A 20,582-nucleotide genomic window follows, 5' to 3' on the forward strand; every position below is an offset into this window, starting at 1 on the left:
GAGAGAGAGAGAGAGAGAGAGAGAGAGAGAGAGAGAGAGAGTGTGTGTGGTGTGTGTGTGTATCAGAGAGAGAGAGCGAGAGAGCATGTGTACGTGTATGTGTGCGTGTCCGTGTCCATGTCCGTGTGCGTGTGCATGTGCATGTGCATGTGCATTTGCATGTGTAAGGGAAAAAAGAGAGAGATAGAAAAAATATGAGAGGACAATGGAAAAAGAGAAACAGAATAAGAAATGCAAAGAAGAGTCACTTGGCCTTCTAAAATGTATTTTTAAACTTTGGTACAGCAACCCACAGTAGTTGCTGATCAGGCCAGTACACTTGATGCAGTCCATGATGCTGTCACAGCTACACACCTGTAGGTCTTACAATGCATTATTCACACACACACACACACACACACACATACACACGCACACGCACACGCACACGCACACGCACACGCACACGCACACACTCCTTGTACTTCTTTATGAGATGGCATTTCAATAACTTAAGTACAAACCCACACACATGCATACAGATCTATAGGGTCTTATGTGAAATCGCACTTCAATAACTACGTAGGCCATATAGTACATACGTACCACACACCCACACATATGCACAACCAGTGCAGCACTACCAGACAACAATCGCTGACCTAGCAACAGCTACTGTATAGAAATATAGAAGCTGCACAGAACACATTGCTTCCCACCTGCACTTTTGCTACCCAGTAACACACACACATGCACACACACACACACACACACACACACACAGCACACACACTCATGCACACACACTCACACACACACGCATACACACACACACACACACACACACACACACACACACACACACACACACACACACACACACACACACTCATGCACACACACTCACACACACACACACACACGCATACACACACACACACACACACACACACACACACACACACACACACACACACACACACACTCACACACACACACACACCCACACACACACACACACACACACACACACACACACACACACACACACAAACACACACACACAGCAAAAGGGGATGTGTCATCACATAGACACAAATGTTACATCATGCATCTTGGCAGAGAGACTCATGAATCTAGTGAGATAAGCTCAGGGCATTAATTTAGTTCAGCACAACACACACACACACACACACACAGACACACACACACACAGACACACACACACACACAGACACACAGACACACACACACACACACACACACACACACACTGTGTTACGCACACCCTCACTCTGGTATCCCAGTTAGCCTGGGGTAGAGACAGGGAGCTGTCCGTTAGGGGGACAAGGGAATTTGAAGAAAAAAAGAAAGAAATGAAGACTCGTGGGAATATAAGAACCCCAAAATATCCAGCAAACTTTAAAAGACGCAAAAAAGAACTCCTCCCCACCCTACACAAAAATACTGTAGCATATCACTGTGTCACATGTACGTACGTACATCCTGTATACACATGCCTAATATTCACTGGCAGTTATATTCTATGATATGTTATTTGAGTAATAATAATAATAGCTAGCATTAACATGGTTGTCTCCAGCAGATGTGTCAGAAGTACACAGTTAACAAACAAAACCGTCAATAGTGTACTGCCAACACAAGTAACTTCACTGAGTAGCTGGTCTACAGTTATAGAATGACGTAGCTGATGCTGCGCTAGCTGATGAAATTTAGGGGGGAGGGGGTCTTGTAAGGTTTTTAAGTCTTTTCAGTAACAACATTAGCCAGGTTCTCACGCAGACCCTTGTGCATTTTTGCCCAACCTACAACCATCTGCCTGAGAACCAGCTTATAACAACATAGCCATCTCTTTGGGTATGGAATGACTGGTTTAATATGGAATGATTCATGTAATAGCATGTGCTAGTGTTGTACTTGCAGCCTAAATTTACTTCTACTTTTTACTTTGGCCACCCCTGGTCTCCAGTCAGTGAACCTGACGAAGCGCAAGGCGAAACGTGTTGTTCACCTACGCTAAATACATATATTTGAATTGGAATGCTTATGCTCGTAGCCCAATGGTTCCAAATATCAGGACCAGACATTACCGATTTGGTAAAGGCAATTTCCAAATGTTTTAAACCCCAGCAGAGTCTATGAGGCAAAGGTTTCTAAATGCGCCACAACCATAACGCCCATGCAAAACAAGCTGATAATAAACCAGGCCAATCAGTTTTGGCTTCAGAAAGTCAAAACTGTGAAACAAACAGATATAATTCGCTCACAAATTCCAATCCTCTCACCATTCTCCCTGTCTACAACCCGATCAGGGAACTTTACCTCCAATCACCTGCCAAATACAGGTTGATTTGAGTGCAGACTGGTAAAATGCATCAATACACCTGCCACTCTAACGGGTGAAGAATTTTACCACAGCTGGTACCTTACCGTGTTTGAGTGCACAATTTTGATAAGTACACTACAGATGTTACTGTATTCTGCATCAAGTGTATAACATCGCTGTATATTATAGCCTTACATAATATTATGACATTATATGACGCCATTACAATGTTTGGAACAGTTGAATATGAATTGAGAGGTGAGACTGGTGGTGAGTAACTGTTAGATTTTAGAATCCTCCTAACTGGTGGGGGAAAATATTCCACCCGACACCCACGTATCCATTATGTGAGTTCACTAGTTCACGTTCAGTGTACAGTAAACTAGGGTGGGTGATATGATGATATTAAATTGTGAATCGTGATATCGAGTACAAGATTGTCTCAAATCTGCCAAAGTGGAGAAATCGTATAGATCGTCTTGTAATGAGGATGTTTGCTATCAATATCAGAGTGATGTCTACTTTCTTAGTGTTGTTGTCTTCACTTTTATTCTTTACATCATTGTATTTCAATTGTGTACTGTATGGGAGTGTCATCAGTGTGTTTACAAACTAATTGATAATTATAATATATATATATATATATTATATATATATATATATATATATATATATATATATATATAATGTTTTCGGTTTTTTGTTGTTTTTATTTTTTCGATGGAAAATTGTGGATAAAAAAACGGAATCGAGATTGTATGCTAAAAAAATCGTGATATGACATTTTTGCCATATCGCCCACCCCTACAGTAAACTGTATAATGGCAAGAAAAGATCTTGACCTGAAACCTGCTTTGACTCTTGATTACCCCACCTGTTTTATGGGAACAGACAGGAAACGTCTGTGTCCCCACTGTCTATCCCCACACCCCACCCCCACCCCCACAATCACACACACACACACACACACACACACACACACACACACACACACACACACACACACACACACACACACACACACAAAAACACACACACACCTGTTTTGAGGACCCGGTCCAGGCCAGTCTTGGGCGGGGGCCTGCGTGCGTGGCGCGGGGAGCGCGTGTGGGGGCTGGAGGTGGGGGTGTTGGGCTCGGGGGGCAGCTCGGGCGGCGGGTACCCCCGCTGCACCAGCACCTCGGCCGCACACAGCACGCACACGCTGTGCAGGCACGGCAGCACGATGGGCTGCTTCACCATCTCTTCACACACAGGGCAGCGCAACTCCCGCTCCATGCTCTTCATGTTGGACTGAACACACAGAGAGAGAGAGAGAGAGAGAGAGAGAGAGAGAGAGAGAGAGAGAGAGAGAGAGAGAGAGAGAGAGAGAGAGAGAGAGAGAGAGAGAGAAAGAGAAAGATGGACAGAGAGATGGAGACAGGGAGACCATGAGAGAGAGAGAGACAGAGAGAGAGAGAGAGAGAGAGAGAGAGAGAGAGAGAGAGAGAGAGAGAGAGAGAGAGAGAGAGAGAGAGAGAGAAACAGATGAAGGACATAGGTACACATCAACATGGACATAGAGAGAGAGACAGGGACATAGACACACATATATGTAAACATAGACATGCATATCAACATAGACAACATGAGGGGCAGCGAAATGAAGAGAAAGACATGAGGAGGACAGAAAGAACGACAGAAAGGCAGGAAAAAAGGAAAAGAGAAAATAACCTGGTCATACATGGAAGTTTTTGTGTAATCTCGTGCGGTCTTCAGGTACACATAGAAAAAATGCACTGCAGTGTAGTGTAATGTAGTGACCACAGTGGTTTGGACAACAAACGACAAACGAGCAGAGAGCAGCAGAAGCAGCAAAATACAAAAAGATTTATAGGACAGCGCTAACAGCTAACAACAAGGGGGTAAGTGCACAGTTTTTAAAAATGCAGTGCTAAATCAACACTTTGAAAGTCAATTAATGTACCATCTTCTAGACTGCATTTGGTCCCAGAGTACTCTCTAAGTGTTGAATGAATAACACTGCAGTTTTTTTATTGTGTAGTGTAGAGGAGATAACTGATGAGAAGCTGTGAGAGAATCACCTGCTGTGGCTACCTCATACATTATACATCATACACACCGGTCTAATTATAACTACAGTTGCCATTTAAGCTCTGCTTTACTCGTTAGCTAGTTGCATTGGATTATTTTCTCAGGTGAGAACACAAAGATGAGATAACACTTCTGTTATTTTATACAACTCTTCATTACTATATGTTAGTACACAGTAAGAAATACTGTGTTAATTCTTCCCTTATCTGGGACAAAATAGCCCTACATACAGTAGAAGATGTCAAATCAACTCTTAAGTGTTGAATTGATTCAGGATTTTTACAGTGTATAGGTCTACAACATCACAAATGTTTCTTCCTAGATAAAAGCAAATTGTAGGCCTACTTTAATATTGACTGAGTATGCAGTTGTATTATGCACAATTTCAACCATGATGAATAAGGTCCCATCTCTATTCCCATCGCCAAATAAATAGACCATCTGCGATTGATGACCGAATGACACTACCCCAAAATCTCTGCATTAGGCTACCCACTGCCTGCCTTTAGCGTATGCAGCATAAATGTAGCCTACTACTACATCACCCAATCTGCTCAATTCTCCCTCTTGTTTTAGGGTGCCAACAAACTGACCTTAGGCAATCATACTCATTAATTGGATCCAGGATAAAGCGACCTCTTTACCAGGGTCTTTACAGGGTAGCAGAATAACATGAAGGCCAAACGCCGTCATGCTATGACCGTGTACCTTACTGGAGCTAGTCTACCCCCATCTCTCTCGTGCTCGCCGCGTGCCTGCATCCCGTTCCTATGACAACGCGCATCCCTCCGCCCGCCATGGCTGCACGCCCTACTGCCAGGTTGCACATTTTTTTGGGTATCGCCCTTAATTACTGTTGACACCTTCTGCCGTTTCTCTCTTGTCGAGCCGAGAGTCTACTTCACCACGTAGGCAAGGCTTTCAATTGGCATCTGAAGGTGACCAATTTAAACGTCGATATCACGAGGTATGGTAGCCTACATATTTATAAATCTTTCTTCCTGACCTGTAGGCAGACTCTAGTTCTCATAAAGGTTCACCCATATTTTCTAGGCCTTCACCTCCGACTAGGCTACGGGCTGTGGTGCCACAAATGAGCGAATCTCGTGCTGGTGCGCACTCTCGTCAGCATGGCCCATGCCTCTCTCCCACAACCTGCTTTATCATCTCAAAATAAACTACCAGCACGCCGTTATTCAATTCTATACAGCTGAGCACAGGCGATGTCCTGCTGCAAAACAGCTAATACCAAACACATTTCATAACGACCGAAAAGGCCCAGATTTTGACAAGAGGCAATGTACACTACATTCTCACTGCTGGACAGCCATGGTCCGAAGCTTGTGAAAATAAGATGTTGAACTGTCATACGCTAGGCCTACATGGTGCAGAATAATAGCTATACACGAATGACTAATGTGACTAACAACAAGTGAGCAGAATATGTAGGTCAAGCATGATCACACTTACGTTTACGCGAACCAGAGCATCCATGATGGAAGTGAATGTGCGAAGATCATGGTCTGCCATAGCTGGATCCAAAAAATGTGTTTCTCGACGAAAACGTATTGAACAGGTTGCACTTGAACTACCACGATGCAGTTGATGAACCTAATCTATCCGATTTTTGCGGAGAAAATAGATGGCGTAGAAATAATCAAGGTACGCTATGCGCACATCACACCTGTGCTTCTGCCGTTCGTTAACGCGTGCCATAACTACCCACGAAAGGACAGATGGGCAAAGAAGAAAAAACAGTCTAGTTGTGCTGCTAAAATGCCTAGTCAAATAGGTTTTCGGACAGCATGACGATGCTTGAACAGGTCGAGCAGTGTGGTCAGTATGATGTGGCGCGTCTTCTGTGGCTCCTCGAATTCAATAAACCAGTCATGGGGAGCATGCGCCTAGGAACCGAGTAACCTGCAGAGAAACAGATCCAAGTTCACACGTCTGATGGGTGGAAGAATATATGTGGCCATGATAGCCTTTCAACCTCAATTATTTGTTTGTGCAGCCTAGTCATAGTGGTTGCTGAACGTTGTGCATAAGGCACCGAGCTTGCTGCAAAAAAAACCATTAAAATTCCTTTATTATCACTACACAAAGGCAAGGCAATTTCATATCTAACCACTGGGTGGCGGTAGTGATATGAGGAAGGAGCCGTAGTCACTCACCGCCTCCTGCCACCCGGCTACTTTTGCGCTGCTGGACACTTCTGACTGTTCTAAAGGGGCTGTGGTGTTACATTGTATCAGAATATAGCACTTAAACATGGGTAAGTACGTTGCTGCATGTGTGAATGAACTGCTCAGACGTCTGTATTTCAGCAGTGGTCAATGCATTATTTTGTTTGCAGCTGAGCCCTGAAGTCCAATATGAATGAGGTTAGCAATAGAGCTAGTTAGCCCAACTGTAGCATCGTCCCCTAATGGAATACCGTTTTGTCTGTTTTGTGTCTGTTATTTATAGTGTGTGTAGGCCTACCTATTATGTGGCAAATTTGCGTTGATTTTTAAAAGGTGTCCACGTTAACTAAACACTGTGATTCTCGTTGTTTTATTGTACAATACACAGGGACGTTAGCTTGTGGGCTAACGTTTCCCACAAGGAAAATAACCCAAAGGACCTTTAAGAACATTTTAACCCCTATGTCAAACGTTTCTGCACATGTAAATAACGTGTCTGTGCAAGTAGAGCTACTTCAGATATGCATTGTGAGGTGCTTTTTCTTATGAGTACATTCCAGTATCAGTATCATCCACCTGTACGGAATGTTTTCAAAGTCGAACACTGACGTGTCCCTAACTTGTCTGCGTCCGAATGAAACGAATAGATTTTAGCGCTACTGCAAAGTTGGAAGACTGCAACAAAGCCCCACACATTCAACACTTTCGAGGCTGTCTATTATTGTTAACCCCCCAACCTCTCGCTGACTGTCATGTCATTAGTTAGCTTATTGTGTGTTCTTTTTATCTTGCAGCAGTGAACACGGGCACGTCACTAGTGCTGTCCAGCCTGATGTCAGTGCTGGTGTTTGCTGGTATGCAGATGTTTAGCCGACAGCTGGGCTCCACGGAGTGGCTCACCATCCTCGGCGGCTTCATCGGCTCCGTTCTCTTCGTCTGTTCCCTCACTGTATCCTTCACACATGCATACAATGCTGCATGTCATTGACATTATAAAATGAATGACATAGGAAGTAGACTTGTACAAATTCATTGTGATTTAAATTATTTGCCCTTTTGCTTTGCTCCACGTGTACTTGTATCTTTTGCGAAAGCCTGGTCAGATGCAGAAAATTGTGTAAGCTAATGAAACTTGCATTACTGTGGTTGCATTAGTGCTGAAATCACAGAAGTGTTTGGCAAGCGTAGCATCATCTGGAAATGATTTTATCCTTGTCAAACTTCACAAGAAGGTTGACATTGACTCTACTTCGTAGCAGATGAGCATCTGAGCAACACTATACTTGTAGGCTATAAAGTCCGGAGTGCCCTGAGCCCTTATGTGTCTTCACAAGAAGATTTTGCACTCCTTAACCCACACCTGAATTACAGGCTTTCAACAATCTGGAAAACCTCATCTTTGGAAAGGGCTTCCAGGCCAAGATCTTTCCAGAAAGTAAGTCTGCATGGAACACCCTGTTTAAATACTTGATAATATTTGATTATGAAATACTTTATGTGCCTAGTACATACAGTGCATATATGACTGCCCTCCACTTCAATTACACATGTTTGAAAATCGATGTTCAGTGAAAATACTGACAAATTTGAGTTTGCATTTTCAGACTACATCAGCTACAACAGCTACATAGATTTTGTTAATTTTGCTTCAACAGAACATGTATGAGTATTAGTATTATTATTTTATTTAATTTATTGTGTTTTTCGCTATTTCTTTCTCCATCAGTTATTCTGTGCCTGTCCCTGGCTCTGTTTGCTTCGGCGCTGGTGCACCGTGTGTGTGTCACCACATGGTGAGTTTCAGTCACACATGGGCACATACACACACCACTTGTCCACTTCATAATGTGCATTACACATGCATTACACTTGGACCTCATTGTAAATGGTGAATGCCTCTCATCAGTTTGACAGACATCTGTCCAACTGCAATGTTTGCTAGACTTGGGAGGGAGACAATAGCAGAGGCACTGTGACTGCTATAGAATATGAAGGAAGGCCCAACTTGGAAGCTCCAACTCCCACTGTCATTGTGACACAGCACTCCACAGCACACAAGTGCACACTGCACACAATGAAATTGCATTTATGCCTCACCCGTGCAAGGGGGCAGCCCCCAATGGTGACCGAAAGGGAGCAGTGAGGCGGAACAGTGCCATGCTTAGGGTACCTTAGTCATGGAGGAGGATGGGGAGAGCACTGGTTAATTACTCCCCCCACCAACCTGGCGTGTTATGAGTCTACCGGGCAACCTTTGGGCTACAAGTCTGACGCCCTAACCGCTTACCCATCACTGCCCAATATATATGCACAGCATGAGGACTCCTGACGATATTTAGAATCCTAAAGTGCCATATGCTGAAGCATAAAATAGTCATGATTGCTGTCTGACTTTGCCTCTCTTCTGCTTGTCAAATCAGAGGGTTTTTTTACCAACATATTATTATATTAATTGTAGTATATTAATTAAAGTATATTAGTTAATTAATAACATCATAAGTACATTTGCTAATAACATAATACAATATATACTATGCTACAACAATAACTTTAGATACATGATGCATACATACATCTTCTGACCCCTCTGACACATCACAACTGTGGAGATTTGAACAGTAGTGGGGGTAGAGCATAATGATCCCTTCTACTCCTCCACCATCAGGAAACTCTCCTCCATGTCTTGTCATTTCACAGTTTCTAAACATTTTGTACAGGACGTTTGAAGTGCTTCCATGTGTCATTAGTGTTATCGATCTATTTGCTTTAACTCACAGCCTACTTTGTCGGGTTTGCTTTCCAAGTCCCTCCTCATTCCCTTGTTTCTCTTCTCTTCTCCGCAGCCTTATTTTCTCTCTCTTCTCAATCTACTACATCAACAAAGTGTCCGCCGCGCTCTACCAAGCTGCTGCCCCCACCGCAACCCCCGCCAAAATCACTGGCAGCAAGGGCAAGAGGAAGAACTGAAGCACACACGTTGACACTGGATCATCTGAACAGCATTCAGTCGCATGGGAGGAGGCAGACAAAACACACACACACACACACACACACACACACACACAGATATACGGTCTATAACAGACACACACATATGTGGACATACATTCAGGTATACTATATCTTCCCAATTGTTTCCCAATGTCAAGTGTATGAGCCTTGTCAGCCTAATTAGTCACGCCCAGTGATTAGATACTCTGCAGAGTTCACCAAAGACTATCCAATCACTGTACGCGAGTTCGAAGGCTGATACACTTCGAAGGACGCACACTAGACATTGAGAAACAGCCACACACACACTTGTCAGGGATAAAAAACACACATTCTCCACTCCCACTAAACCATTAACTGAGCATCTTGGCTTGAAAGGTGTTTTGTTGTGATCCTCCTCTCATAAAGTCCTGATGAATACATTCCAGTGCTCCGAGCCATTTGACGAAATCGGAAAAAGAAAAAGTTTCACTGAAAATGTTGCTGAGATGTATGGGGTTTTGTTTGGTTGTAAGATTGCCTTTGTTTTGTTTACGCAGATTTGTAATTAAAGTGAAAATGAAAATCTAAATGGAATTGTCTTGCTGGTTACACGTGTGAATGTATCCATGTGGGTAGTTTTAAAATGATCCCAGTCTAAATGGACATGGACGTAGGTTTAAATGTGCTATGATAGACCTACCAGACATTAGTGTTGGCAGTAGTAAAACCATAATTGTAGAAGACAGTTGGAGAAATGAATGAGATGAATGAAAGCCCAACTGGGAAACACCAACTCCCATTGTCATTGTGACACAGGGGTCCTTGAAGAAGCAGCCTCGCTCTTTTTGCTTCCGTTTGCTGCGTTTCCGGATGCGCTCAGCAGGTTGACTTGGACAGAAAGCTCCAGTTTCCCACAGAGACCACCACCACATCTCTCCGGCCAGACATAGTAACTTGGTCTGCAAAGGCAAGAGCGGTAGCTCTCATAGAGCTCACTGTACCATCGGAGGAAGACGTCCCTGTCACTGCTTTGCCACCATGAGACATTCCGGGATTAATGGGGCGAAACGTTGGTCATTGGTGGTTCCCGGCTGATGACCCTGCAGCTGACCCATGGGCACCGGAGGAGGTGCGACAGGCAGCAATGCCCAGCAGGATGTAACACCTTCCTGTACAAATCCTGTCATTGCGACACAGCACTCCACAGCACACAAGTGTTCACTGCACACAACGGAATTGCATTTATGTCTCACCCGTGCAAGGGGGCAGCCCCCAATGGCGCCCCAAGGGAGCAGTGCGGCGGAATAGGCAACCTTTGTGCTACAAGTCTGACACCCTAACCGCTTACCCATGACTGCCCAAAGTAGGCCACATTGAATTCTAGTTTGATTTCACTTCACTTTTCACTGCTTGAATGTTGCTCTGGCACCTGTCTCCATCAACCTCTAGGCTCCTTTTCATTGTGGTGAATTCAGTCTAGCGAATTCCCTGAAACAATGAAGGGCAACCTGGATTCTTTAGTTACAGTCCAGTGCCAGATATTCCAACTGACCTGATTTTACCTGTCCAACGATCACCTGGTTGAAATGGACAGGTAACTCTAGGTCATTTGGAATATGTGGCATTGGACTGTTGTAACTAATGAATCCAGATGGCCCGTTACTGCCTTTAAGTATGCAAGCATTGCCAGAGGCTCGCCAGGGGACGCCCTTCTCGCATCACTCACCTTAGAAACCCTACTTACTGTCACTCTGTACCACTTGCTTCCTGTAACAGGCACTCAGATCTCTCTCTCTCTCTCTCTCTCTCTCTCTCTCTCTCTCTCTCTCTCTCTCTCTCTCTCTCTCTCTCTCTCTCTGTCTCAGCTGCCATGTTGTGTGTTTCAGTTAAGGTGTCTTAACTGACAAAAAAGATTGTATTGGGTCAAATGTTGGAAACTGGGTGAATACTCCCCAAAAAATATATTGGGGTTACATTTTTGGAAATGATAACCCCCTCAAAGAGCAGTTTTGTGTTGGATATAACTTCCACGTTTGAACACTGGAGGGCACTAGTAAGACTGGGGTGACCCTCAAGGCACTGGTCTGAACTTGGAATCGACACCTATGAGAAGTTGGCACCCCATATGTTGAAACTATGAATAAAACATTTTTATTCGTTTGTAGGAGCAACACTACTGTATGCACAAACCACTATTATGTTTTTTAACTCTGTATTTTTTGGGGAAAGGTCTCAGCAGCACCCCTTCAACATCTTTCGAGTCATTTGGATGTTAATTTTGTCTGCACACGAGATGCACAAACAACTCAAAATTAATATTTTAAACAAATGGGGTGCGAAATTCACACAAGCGGAAAACACCATTTCCAGCTAAGATAAGCCATGTAGCACTGAGGATACAGTATAAGCGCTTGGGGTCTAATCACCTGATGTTTTTCAGCTTCTCCGCAAGAGACAATGCTTTAGAATCAGTGAAGGGCCCTGAAACATAAGACGAAAAATAATCCACACATCACTTGCAATGATGTCAAGTAGAGAATTGTTCACTGCAAATGTCACATTTGCCAAATATACTATGTGTGCTACCAAAGTGGTAAAATAATTATATAGCTTATCAACACAGCAGTATCATATTAATCAGGGTAGCAATATCACCAGTGTATGCATCAGGAGTCACCAGCCATTCGGGTATTCCACTAGCCACTAGGCCTGTAACGGTATCGAACCGAACCGACGTACCGTACCCAAAGACCTGTACCGAATCGAAGAGTGCTGTACCGAAAGGTAGAGTAACAGCCTACTCTGTTCATGTTTTTACATTATGCTGCCATACATGCAGATGCTCGTGCAGGACCCTGACAGAGAAAGCAAGAAAAAACAGGTGTAGAGGCTTGTTCTTTGTGAAACTTTGAGAAAAGTGCTATTTCTTACACTGATGAAATCTCTGACCCTAAGTAGCAAGTTGAATGCATTTCCTGTTTTTTTGGTTTGTATTTTGATTGAAATAAACAACGTGCTGAGAAAGAAAATGGTTTTCCGTTTTGTTCCCATATACTGTACTGAAAATGTACCGAACCGTGACCCTAAAACCGAGGTACGGACCAAACCGTGATTTTTGTGTACCGTTACACCCCCACTAACGACACATTTCACATTGTTTTTGTTTTCTTTATCATGACAGAGTACATCTAACCTCAGAAGATGAGGACCTAAAGCAAGATGAGTGTAAAGCTTTCTACATGGAAGTAGATCAAGCAAATGGACTTCAGAGTTAGTGTGCTTTTTCTTGAACTTAAATACAAACAATTGATACTCAAGGGGCAAACAACCCAGGTGAAAAACCCATATACAAGTACTTAAAGTGTACTTTTTTGACCGTACTAAGTACAAAGTGTACTATTTTCGTCGATTTAAAGTGCCCTTCATTGCACTATTAGTCCTTATTTGGACTACATTGGAACACTTCAAGTCTGTAAAAAGTATATCATGTTAAGTATTGTAAATATATCAACAGGTATGCTTGAAGTATGTTTACAGTACACTCCCAAGTACATGAAATAACATAAATGCAACACCATAATCCATGCTGTGTCTTAGAGTTTGTACATCGACAGGTCACATCAGTGTTATGCTTGCTTGCCATTCACAGTCATTGCAGGTTCACAGAGATTTCAGATATATTTATATCTTCCACTCAGTCTTGTTTCATCTTCCTATAGTTCAACACTTGTTTTGTTGCATCTGTCGTAGTTTCATCAACTACTTCTGTCATACCTCCCATCATGAGGAAAGCATGAGCCTATAGGCGTATATACCAGAACATATACGTGACCGTTGTAAAATAAAAAAAAACAATAAACAATAAATGCATAATATAACAATGAGTAATATTTTCATGCAAACCAAATATATTCCTTTGAGATAAATGGCTCTCTGTTTGAGAAATTTAGCTCCAAGAAGTGCAGTGCATGATGGGATATGCATGATGGTGCATGATGGGTAAATGCACTTTGTGTAAGCGCACTTTGAAGATATTTGGGTGAAGTACAATCATGGTGCACTTAGCAAAAGTATACTTGCAATATGTTAAAGCGATTTACTTTAAAGGGCACTATAGAAAATCGCACTTCGAAGACATTTGGGTGAAGTATAATCATTGTGCACTTTTAAAAAGTGCAATATGTTATTAAAAAATACACTTTTAGTAAGTTCACTATTAGAACACTATTAGAATATTATTCTAAATACACTTTAGCCAAACATCTTCCAAGTTCACTTTAAGTATGGTTGGCTAAGTGTACTTTATTTGAGAGCAACTTAATTACATCTAATTATAAGTACACTTTAAATAAGCATATTGTAAACATACTTTTTCTTAGCACAAAAAGTATGAGTGCACTTTTAACATGCTAAGTACAGTCATCCTTTTATTGTACTAAATTGAACCACTTTTTCACCTGGGAATATAGGCTACTATGATGCATATGCCATACCAAGGAATAAGCTGCCAGTCAAATTGTCTAGTGACACTGAAAGTATTACTAGCCACAGCCAGGTTTTACCAGCATTTGGCTGGATGGAAGGTGCCAGTGTCAAGCCCTGGTATGTATGATTGGGTGTCGATTTATACATACTCCCAGTGCATGCTTTTGGTGTCCTGAGTCTGACTACCAGGTCCTGAACCAGAGTGAAAGTATGTCTGCTTATGACTTTATTATTTTACTGAATACATAAGGATTGCTTCTCTTTAGCATCAAACTGGATAATGTTTGATTTTGGGCATTTCAGCAAACACTATGCACGTACTGTAGTTTCAAGAGTGTATGATAATGCTCTATCTATACATAGCTACTGTATTCATCATGACTGCATATGATCGCCACTGAATGTCACCCCCAGGTTAATTAAGTATCTCAGTAACTCTAGTTACATTATGTCTGGAACACAATAGTGGTTTTGAGTTCCCCTCGGATAGCCAGTGGGCCTCCACATCATGAGACCCATCTCCCTGGTAACAGCATCAGCTCGCTCTCTCTCTCTCTCTCTCTCTCTCTCTCTCACACACACACACACACACACACACACACACACACACACACACACACACACACACACACACACACACACACACAAACACACACACACACACACACAATGCACAATAGCCAAAACATGGTAGGGCCTGTCTAATTACCCCCAACAAAACACACACTGGCCATTTATGAATAATACCCATCTATGCACAGGTTGTTATCATGCTTGTTGCGCAAGCGAGTAGCGTACACGCACACAAAGGACAATGGCTGGGTTGCGGACACAATTCAACCACCTTAAATGCATCCTGGTTGAACTGTAGACTTGGTGTAAAAAGTCAATATAGGCCAATAGGCCTATTGCACATGCCCATGTGATTAAATAGATAACCCAGACAAGTAATGTGTCCCCAATCTGAAAACAAGTACATTTAATGTGTCACACAGTTGTCAGGAAAATTCAGAGTGCTCACAGAGCATGACAAATTGTTTCTGTTAATAAAATAAACTTTGCATTTAAAAAAAGCAATGGCTGATGGCATAAGAACCCCATGCAGTCTTCGATTTTGCGTACCGGTACCACCATGTCCAACATGACTCATCCATTACGTCTCAGAGTCAGATAGGCCTGCTAATAAGTTACAGAGAGAAGAGGAGTGTCTAATCTGATTACCACAGCAATGCCACTGATGATAAAGAAATGTTAAAGCATTTGAATGTGACAAAGTTATAGGCGCTATCCGTATTTGACTGAGGAGCACATAGTTTCTGCTCAGATACAATGTGCAGGGCATCCTTGTGAAAACATGGGCCTGCCTGGTCACACACACATGCCCAAACAGGCTGGTGTGTAGACCTGTGTACAGGTAAGTGTATAAGAATGCAAACAGAACTGTGCAAATGTCTGCTAACACACTGAGGGTAGGCCAGGCCTAATACCACACCTTTGGGGACCATGGCAATGGAGACACGCCCAGTGCATTACATTACTGAACCTAGCCCACCTACTCACACTCTCAGCTATGAACGTTTCCTTTCCCACTGTTGGCCTAGTTTGCCGATGCCATCCTATGTTCTACACCCAGGCTACTATTGGCCTATAGGCTAATACATGTTAAAGGGACAGGTAATTGTATACCTCCATAACCTTTATCCACCACAAAGTAATACATTTGTTTTAACTCCATTGCTGGTTCTATTATATGCTAGTTGAAATCACTGGGCTCACTAATAAATATAAACCTACATGTCAATAATAAGATAATGGTGGAACTTCAAACACCAACATGTTGTGGTGATGTTTCTAGTTGAAACTAGATGAATATCTCTCACTGACTGAACTGTTATTTCTGGCACACACAGACAAAGGACCTATGACTCACAGTGTTGGGAAAGGCTGGGAAATGGTGAGTGGGGTTGTGAACAGGACGAGAAATTTAAAGAAACACTAACTTTCTGCATTCACACGGTTTTATACCCCAGTATGCAACTCATTTAAAGAGACGCATAATAAATGAGTTGTAGACGTCTTCTTCAAACGTTTACTGAACCAGCCGTATCATTATGATGAAACCCAAATGGCATTCTTGGCCCTGAATCTAAGAGCATGGACCGAGGGGTGTAACGTGAGGGGGAGAAAAGGGTGGCAGTTCCATGGGCGGTGTCTGAGTATAAAATCATGCTTCAGCTATTTGCTCAGCTCCTGCGCAACACACCTCTGTGACTCTCTGGATAAACTTACCTCAAACCGGTAGGTAGTCTAAGCCAGAAAACTGGTATATTCACATTATTGAGTTTATTCAAAGCAAAATAACGGTAGTTTGTCTTTGGTAGAAAGTGGCGACGCCATGGCCATATTTGGACATTTGGTTGTTTTATCTCGATTAGCCTCCCGTCTTGATGCCGGCGACTGTCTGTGTAATTGTAATTGTACATTTAATCAGGCCTATAGGCTATCAGCAGATAGGCCTACATTTAAATCGTAACTCAAACGAACAATTGGCGATATCTCTTTCTGTTCAACTTTCACTTTGTGTCTTTTGCGTCTTCATGGCCGTCTGCCTTTCCCCTGCATTTCCGCTCCTATTTTTTCTTTGACTTTTTTTAAGCATTGCGCGTGCTAGTGACTCAAGGGGTTAAATACATGGTAGCCTACTCCATGGAAGACGTGGTTTTAAATCTCGCCCCTAGTCCCTCTCTCTCGTGGTACACACGGTAGATGCATTCTCTCTCTCTCTCTCTTTCTCTCTCTCTCTCTCTATGCCATGCACTTTAATAAGAGGCGGAAGAGCAATGGACTATGCACTGGAATTCTGTTCAAACGCCAAAGCAAACGAAACTTTCTTAAACTGCGCTTTAGATCTGATCTTTTACTTCTCTCTCTCTCTCTCTCTCTCTCTCTCTCTCTCTCTCTCTCTCTCTCTCTCTCTCTCTCTCTCTCTCTCTCTCTCAGCAATCATGCCCTCTGATTTGGAAACATCGATGGAGACGTTGATCAAGGTGTTCCACAAGTATGCGTCAAAGGAGGGCGACAGCGGGACGCTCAGCCGGAGGGAACTCAAATCACTGATGGAGGCAGAACTGGCTGGATTCTTGAAGGTACCAGTACCACAGACCTATATAAGTCTGTGACCAGTACCACTCTGCTTCCGTAACACCACCATTAACGCCCATCACTCTCACCTCAGTGCCTATAAAGTTCACCAAACTCTGGAACAGCCTCCCACTTCCATTACGTCAATGCCTTCCCCTTTCCTCCATGCTCAAACACACCTCTTCACCCTTGATTTGACATCACAATCCTGACTGATTTAGGCTGTATAATTTTGCAATGTCATTTGTGTCTTCTCTTGTTTTGTTCTTGTCCTTTGATTCTCCTGTGTGAAGTTGCTTTGTCTCTTGTAGTTTTGCTGCTATTTTAACATTCTATTTGTAAAGTATCCTTGGGTATTTTTTTGATGATGATGATGATGATTATCACTGATATATTATGTGCACATGCGCACAGGTACTTTGTCAGGTACTTGTCAACACAGATGTCAATCTTTCCCTGTCCTACACAAGTTGGTCTAGATTGGCATCTTTGATATGAAGGCCACAAGGCCTATGTGATTTCAGTTTAACACGAGTTTCAAGCAAATTTGACAAATGCTTGTCCCGTGGCATTTCCTTTTCAATATTGATTGTCCCCCCTCTCCTCCATTGCAGTCGCAGAAAGACCCAGGTGCCGTGGACCGCATCATGAAGGACCTAGACACCAACGGTGATGGCGAGGTGAACTTTGAAGAGTTTGTGTCACTGGTCGTCGGGCTGTCCATCGCCTGCGAGCAGTGCTACCAGATGCACTTGATGAAGGGGAAGAAGTAAGATGCTGATAGAGGTGCAGAAAAAAGGAGTTGAGAAGTGTTAGTCTTTTCTACCAAGTCATTTTTTATATTCAAGTTGTAATAAACACTGTCTTGTGATTTAATAAGGTGTGTATATCATCATACTGTTTGTCTTTGTGTGTCTTTTTAAATTGAGTCGTACTTGTTTTAAATCACAATCAATCAAGTCAGGCAGGAAGTCACATCTATGAGTTTCCCGCACACTGACCATTTCGCTGTTCTTTCTTTAATAAACGACGTTTCGGAACTAGACCTTCATCAGATTGCCTGATGAAGGTCTAGTACCGAAACGTTGTTTATTAAAGAAAGAACAGCAAAATGGTCAGTGTGCGGAAGTTTCTTTGAGTTGTTTGCTGAGTGACCCATGGGCCATCTCCGACGCACCTGCCAGCTGCATGAGGTGTGCGAAAAAAGTCGAAGTTTAACATCTATGAGTTTAACATTGGGAATTGAGGGTGACATACTGTGCACATCCAAAAGATGGATAGATTGCAATAGAGCTTGAAAGTCCCGCCCCTTAGTTCCGCGTTTCACGGGACCTAAGCTGACCATCTAACAACATGGTAGCGAGTAAATATCTCCCGATCTCAGTGATTATATGCGCTGGGCTACAAATATGCTGTTTAAGAGGCTAGATAAAGATTATTCATACAGAAGTATCAATGTTTTGTTCCGAGGCCATCTGCATGAAAAATGTGAATAAACACAGCTTTCTAAAAAGTTTAGGAGTTCGTACGAAAGTTTAGGAGTTTGTACGCCCTTGAGGTCCCATGAAATCGGGGGAAGTGACGTCACTTTCAAGCTCTATATCTGCCGTCATATAACACACAGTGTGAACCATGCATGTGTGAGTTGTGCATGTTTGTGTGTGGAGTCATCTTTGCTGTTGGCAGGAGAAAATATGATGTTCTGCCAGCCCTAAGCTCATAACCATAAAACTAATAATAAACTCATAAATTAATTTATACATTCCTTGGTTTGTCATTAACGCTCCATCTACCCCACTGCGTAAGACAACAAACTTTTCAAATTGTAGCTGAGGCACTGTTCGGCCTATGTAAATGTTATTTACAGTAATGGTAATCTGATACTGTCAGATAAAAAATGTGAGTCACCCTATGACGGCCAAATCAATGATATATGTGGGTAGGATAAGAATGAATAAAAGCAGTTGTTAGGACAGTCTTAAGGTGTTGCACCCGTTTTTTGCCATCCTGACCAGCACATCTGCCATTTCACAGCAACTATTGCGGTCTTTCACTGGTTCGTTCCCATAGAAACCCTGTCATCATGGTAATGCTAGCCTGCGTGTACAGTAAGCCAGTGTTGACACAACAGATACATAGCAAACACAAGTCACACAACCAGCAGTCATATAGTAGACACTCTGGGAGTCAGTTAAAGATACAGTACGTCACACTTTTATGTGCTAATTATGAAAACTTGAGTTGTCCATTCACAAACTTCATATTTTTCATTATTATTTACCACCACCTTCCAGTTCAAGAGTCTTTTTACCCTCACATTTTACATGTATATGCATGACATGAAGGAGCCCATCTAATGGGCATGTGCCACGTCTTGAATGACGTTATCCATAGGGGTGGGCCTTCTGAATTTCTCTTGCTATGACATAAGAAACTCAGACAATGAAACCTTTTTTTATGAGAATAGAATATAAAGAAGAGAGGATAAAATAAATATTGCTCTACACACAGAAAGCCGTCACAAAAAATATAGACGTTATACATATGTTTGTATTTTTGCATTATAACTTAATAATGGCCATTCAGTGATGCCATATACATGAGTGTGCATAGATATGATCCATATCACGATAGTAAAGCCATCTATGGCCTTGGGATTAACAGATGACTGATATTAGAACAAACCGTCTAAGTATGCACTTGGGGCACTCTACTGCATTTGCAACATGATAAAAGTCAATATGAAGAGCTGTTTCATAACACTTACCCACTTCCTATTTTCAAGATGTTCACTTAAAATCATTAAAATATATATGTATTGCATTTTAATGTCTTTTGTAGCATTTTAGAAAAGAGCTCATATTTAGAGTGAATGGTATGGGTTCAACATAGCCTACACTCTTCTTGTCCCCGGACACACTTCACATAAATGGGCAGCAGAGGGAGACATGTAACTTTAGACCAGAAGACATCCCCACAAACAATCTAGGCCTCTGTGCTGGTCCAAAATGTAAACTCAGGGGGGTGCTGTGGCACAGTGTACTAATATACACCCCTACCATATGGACTACGTTGGTTCATTTCCCTAAATTCCCAAGTCGTCCTTATCACTCTCGTACAATGTTCTTGTCTACTCTCACACTGTCCTAGCCAAGGCCAGCGGAGGTGTGCAAGAGGTCTTCAAAAACGTACTGCCTCAATCCCCAGATAATCCAACCACTACGGGAACCTTCTGAACATCTTCAGAGCAGTCTGTAGGCCCTACCACGCAGACTTGACAAATACTTTGAATTTAAGAGCAATCTTTGTCTTTGCTCTGTAGCTCTTTCAATTGAAAGTTTTCAGTCAAACTTGGTTAGATTAGGTAATTATATCCC

General features: G+C 42.4%; 3 protein-coding genes across 3 annotated transcripts in view; 2 read left to right on the top strand and 1 right to left on the bottom strand.

Annotated features, from left to right (window-relative positions):
• Positions 1-5,950, bottom strand: part of trim46a (tripartite motif containing 46a) — a 29,354-nt gene extending 23,404 nt beyond the window's left edge. Inside the window, exons 1-2 of the mRNA XM_063198262.1 lie at positions 5,891-5,950; positions 3,367-3,619 (exon numbers count right to left, since the gene is read on the bottom strand). Of these exons, the coding sequence (XP_063054332.1) occupies positions 3,367-3,619; positions 5,891-5,950 (313 nt within the window). The remainder of the gene's footprint in view (positions 1-3,366; positions 3,620-5,890) is intronic.
• A 622-nt stretch (positions 5,951-6,572) lies between these two features.
• On the top strand, positions 6,573-10,168 carry krtcap2 (keratinocyte associated protein 2). Its single transcript, XM_063198263.1, has 5 exons — positions 6,573-6,695; positions 7,401-7,555; positions 7,978-8,041; positions 8,333-8,399; positions 9,450-10,168. Exons 1-5 carry the CDS (start codon positions 6,692-6,694, stop codon positions 9,571-9,573), a joined length of 414 nt encoding a protein of 137 aa, XP_063054333.1. The 5' UTR covers positions 6,573-6,691; the 3' UTR covers positions 9,574-10,168.
• A 6,075-nt stretch (positions 10,169-16,243) lies between these two features.
• Positions 16,244-18,081, top strand: LOC134448587 (protein S100-A1-like). The gene is made up of 3 exons (XM_063198264.1): positions 16,244-16,362; positions 17,065-17,210; positions 17,820-18,081. The coding sequence occupies exons 2-3, from the start codon at positions 17,070-17,072 to the stop codon at positions 17,976-17,978; spliced, it is 300 nt and encodes a 99-aa protein (XP_063054334.1). The 5' UTR covers positions 16,244-16,362; positions 17,065-17,069; the 3' UTR covers positions 17,979-18,081.
• The last annotated feature ends 2,501 nt before the right edge of the window (positions 18,082-20,582 follow it).

This window comes from Engraulis encrasicolus, chromosome 5 (assembly GCF_034702125.1).
Source record: "Engraulis encrasicolus isolate BLACKSEA-1 chromosome 5, IST_EnEncr_1.0, whole genome shotgun sequence".
NCBI classification, from domain to species: domain Eukaryota; kingdom Metazoa; phylum Chordata; class Actinopteri; order Clupeiformes; family Engraulidae; genus Engraulis; species Engraulis encrasicolus.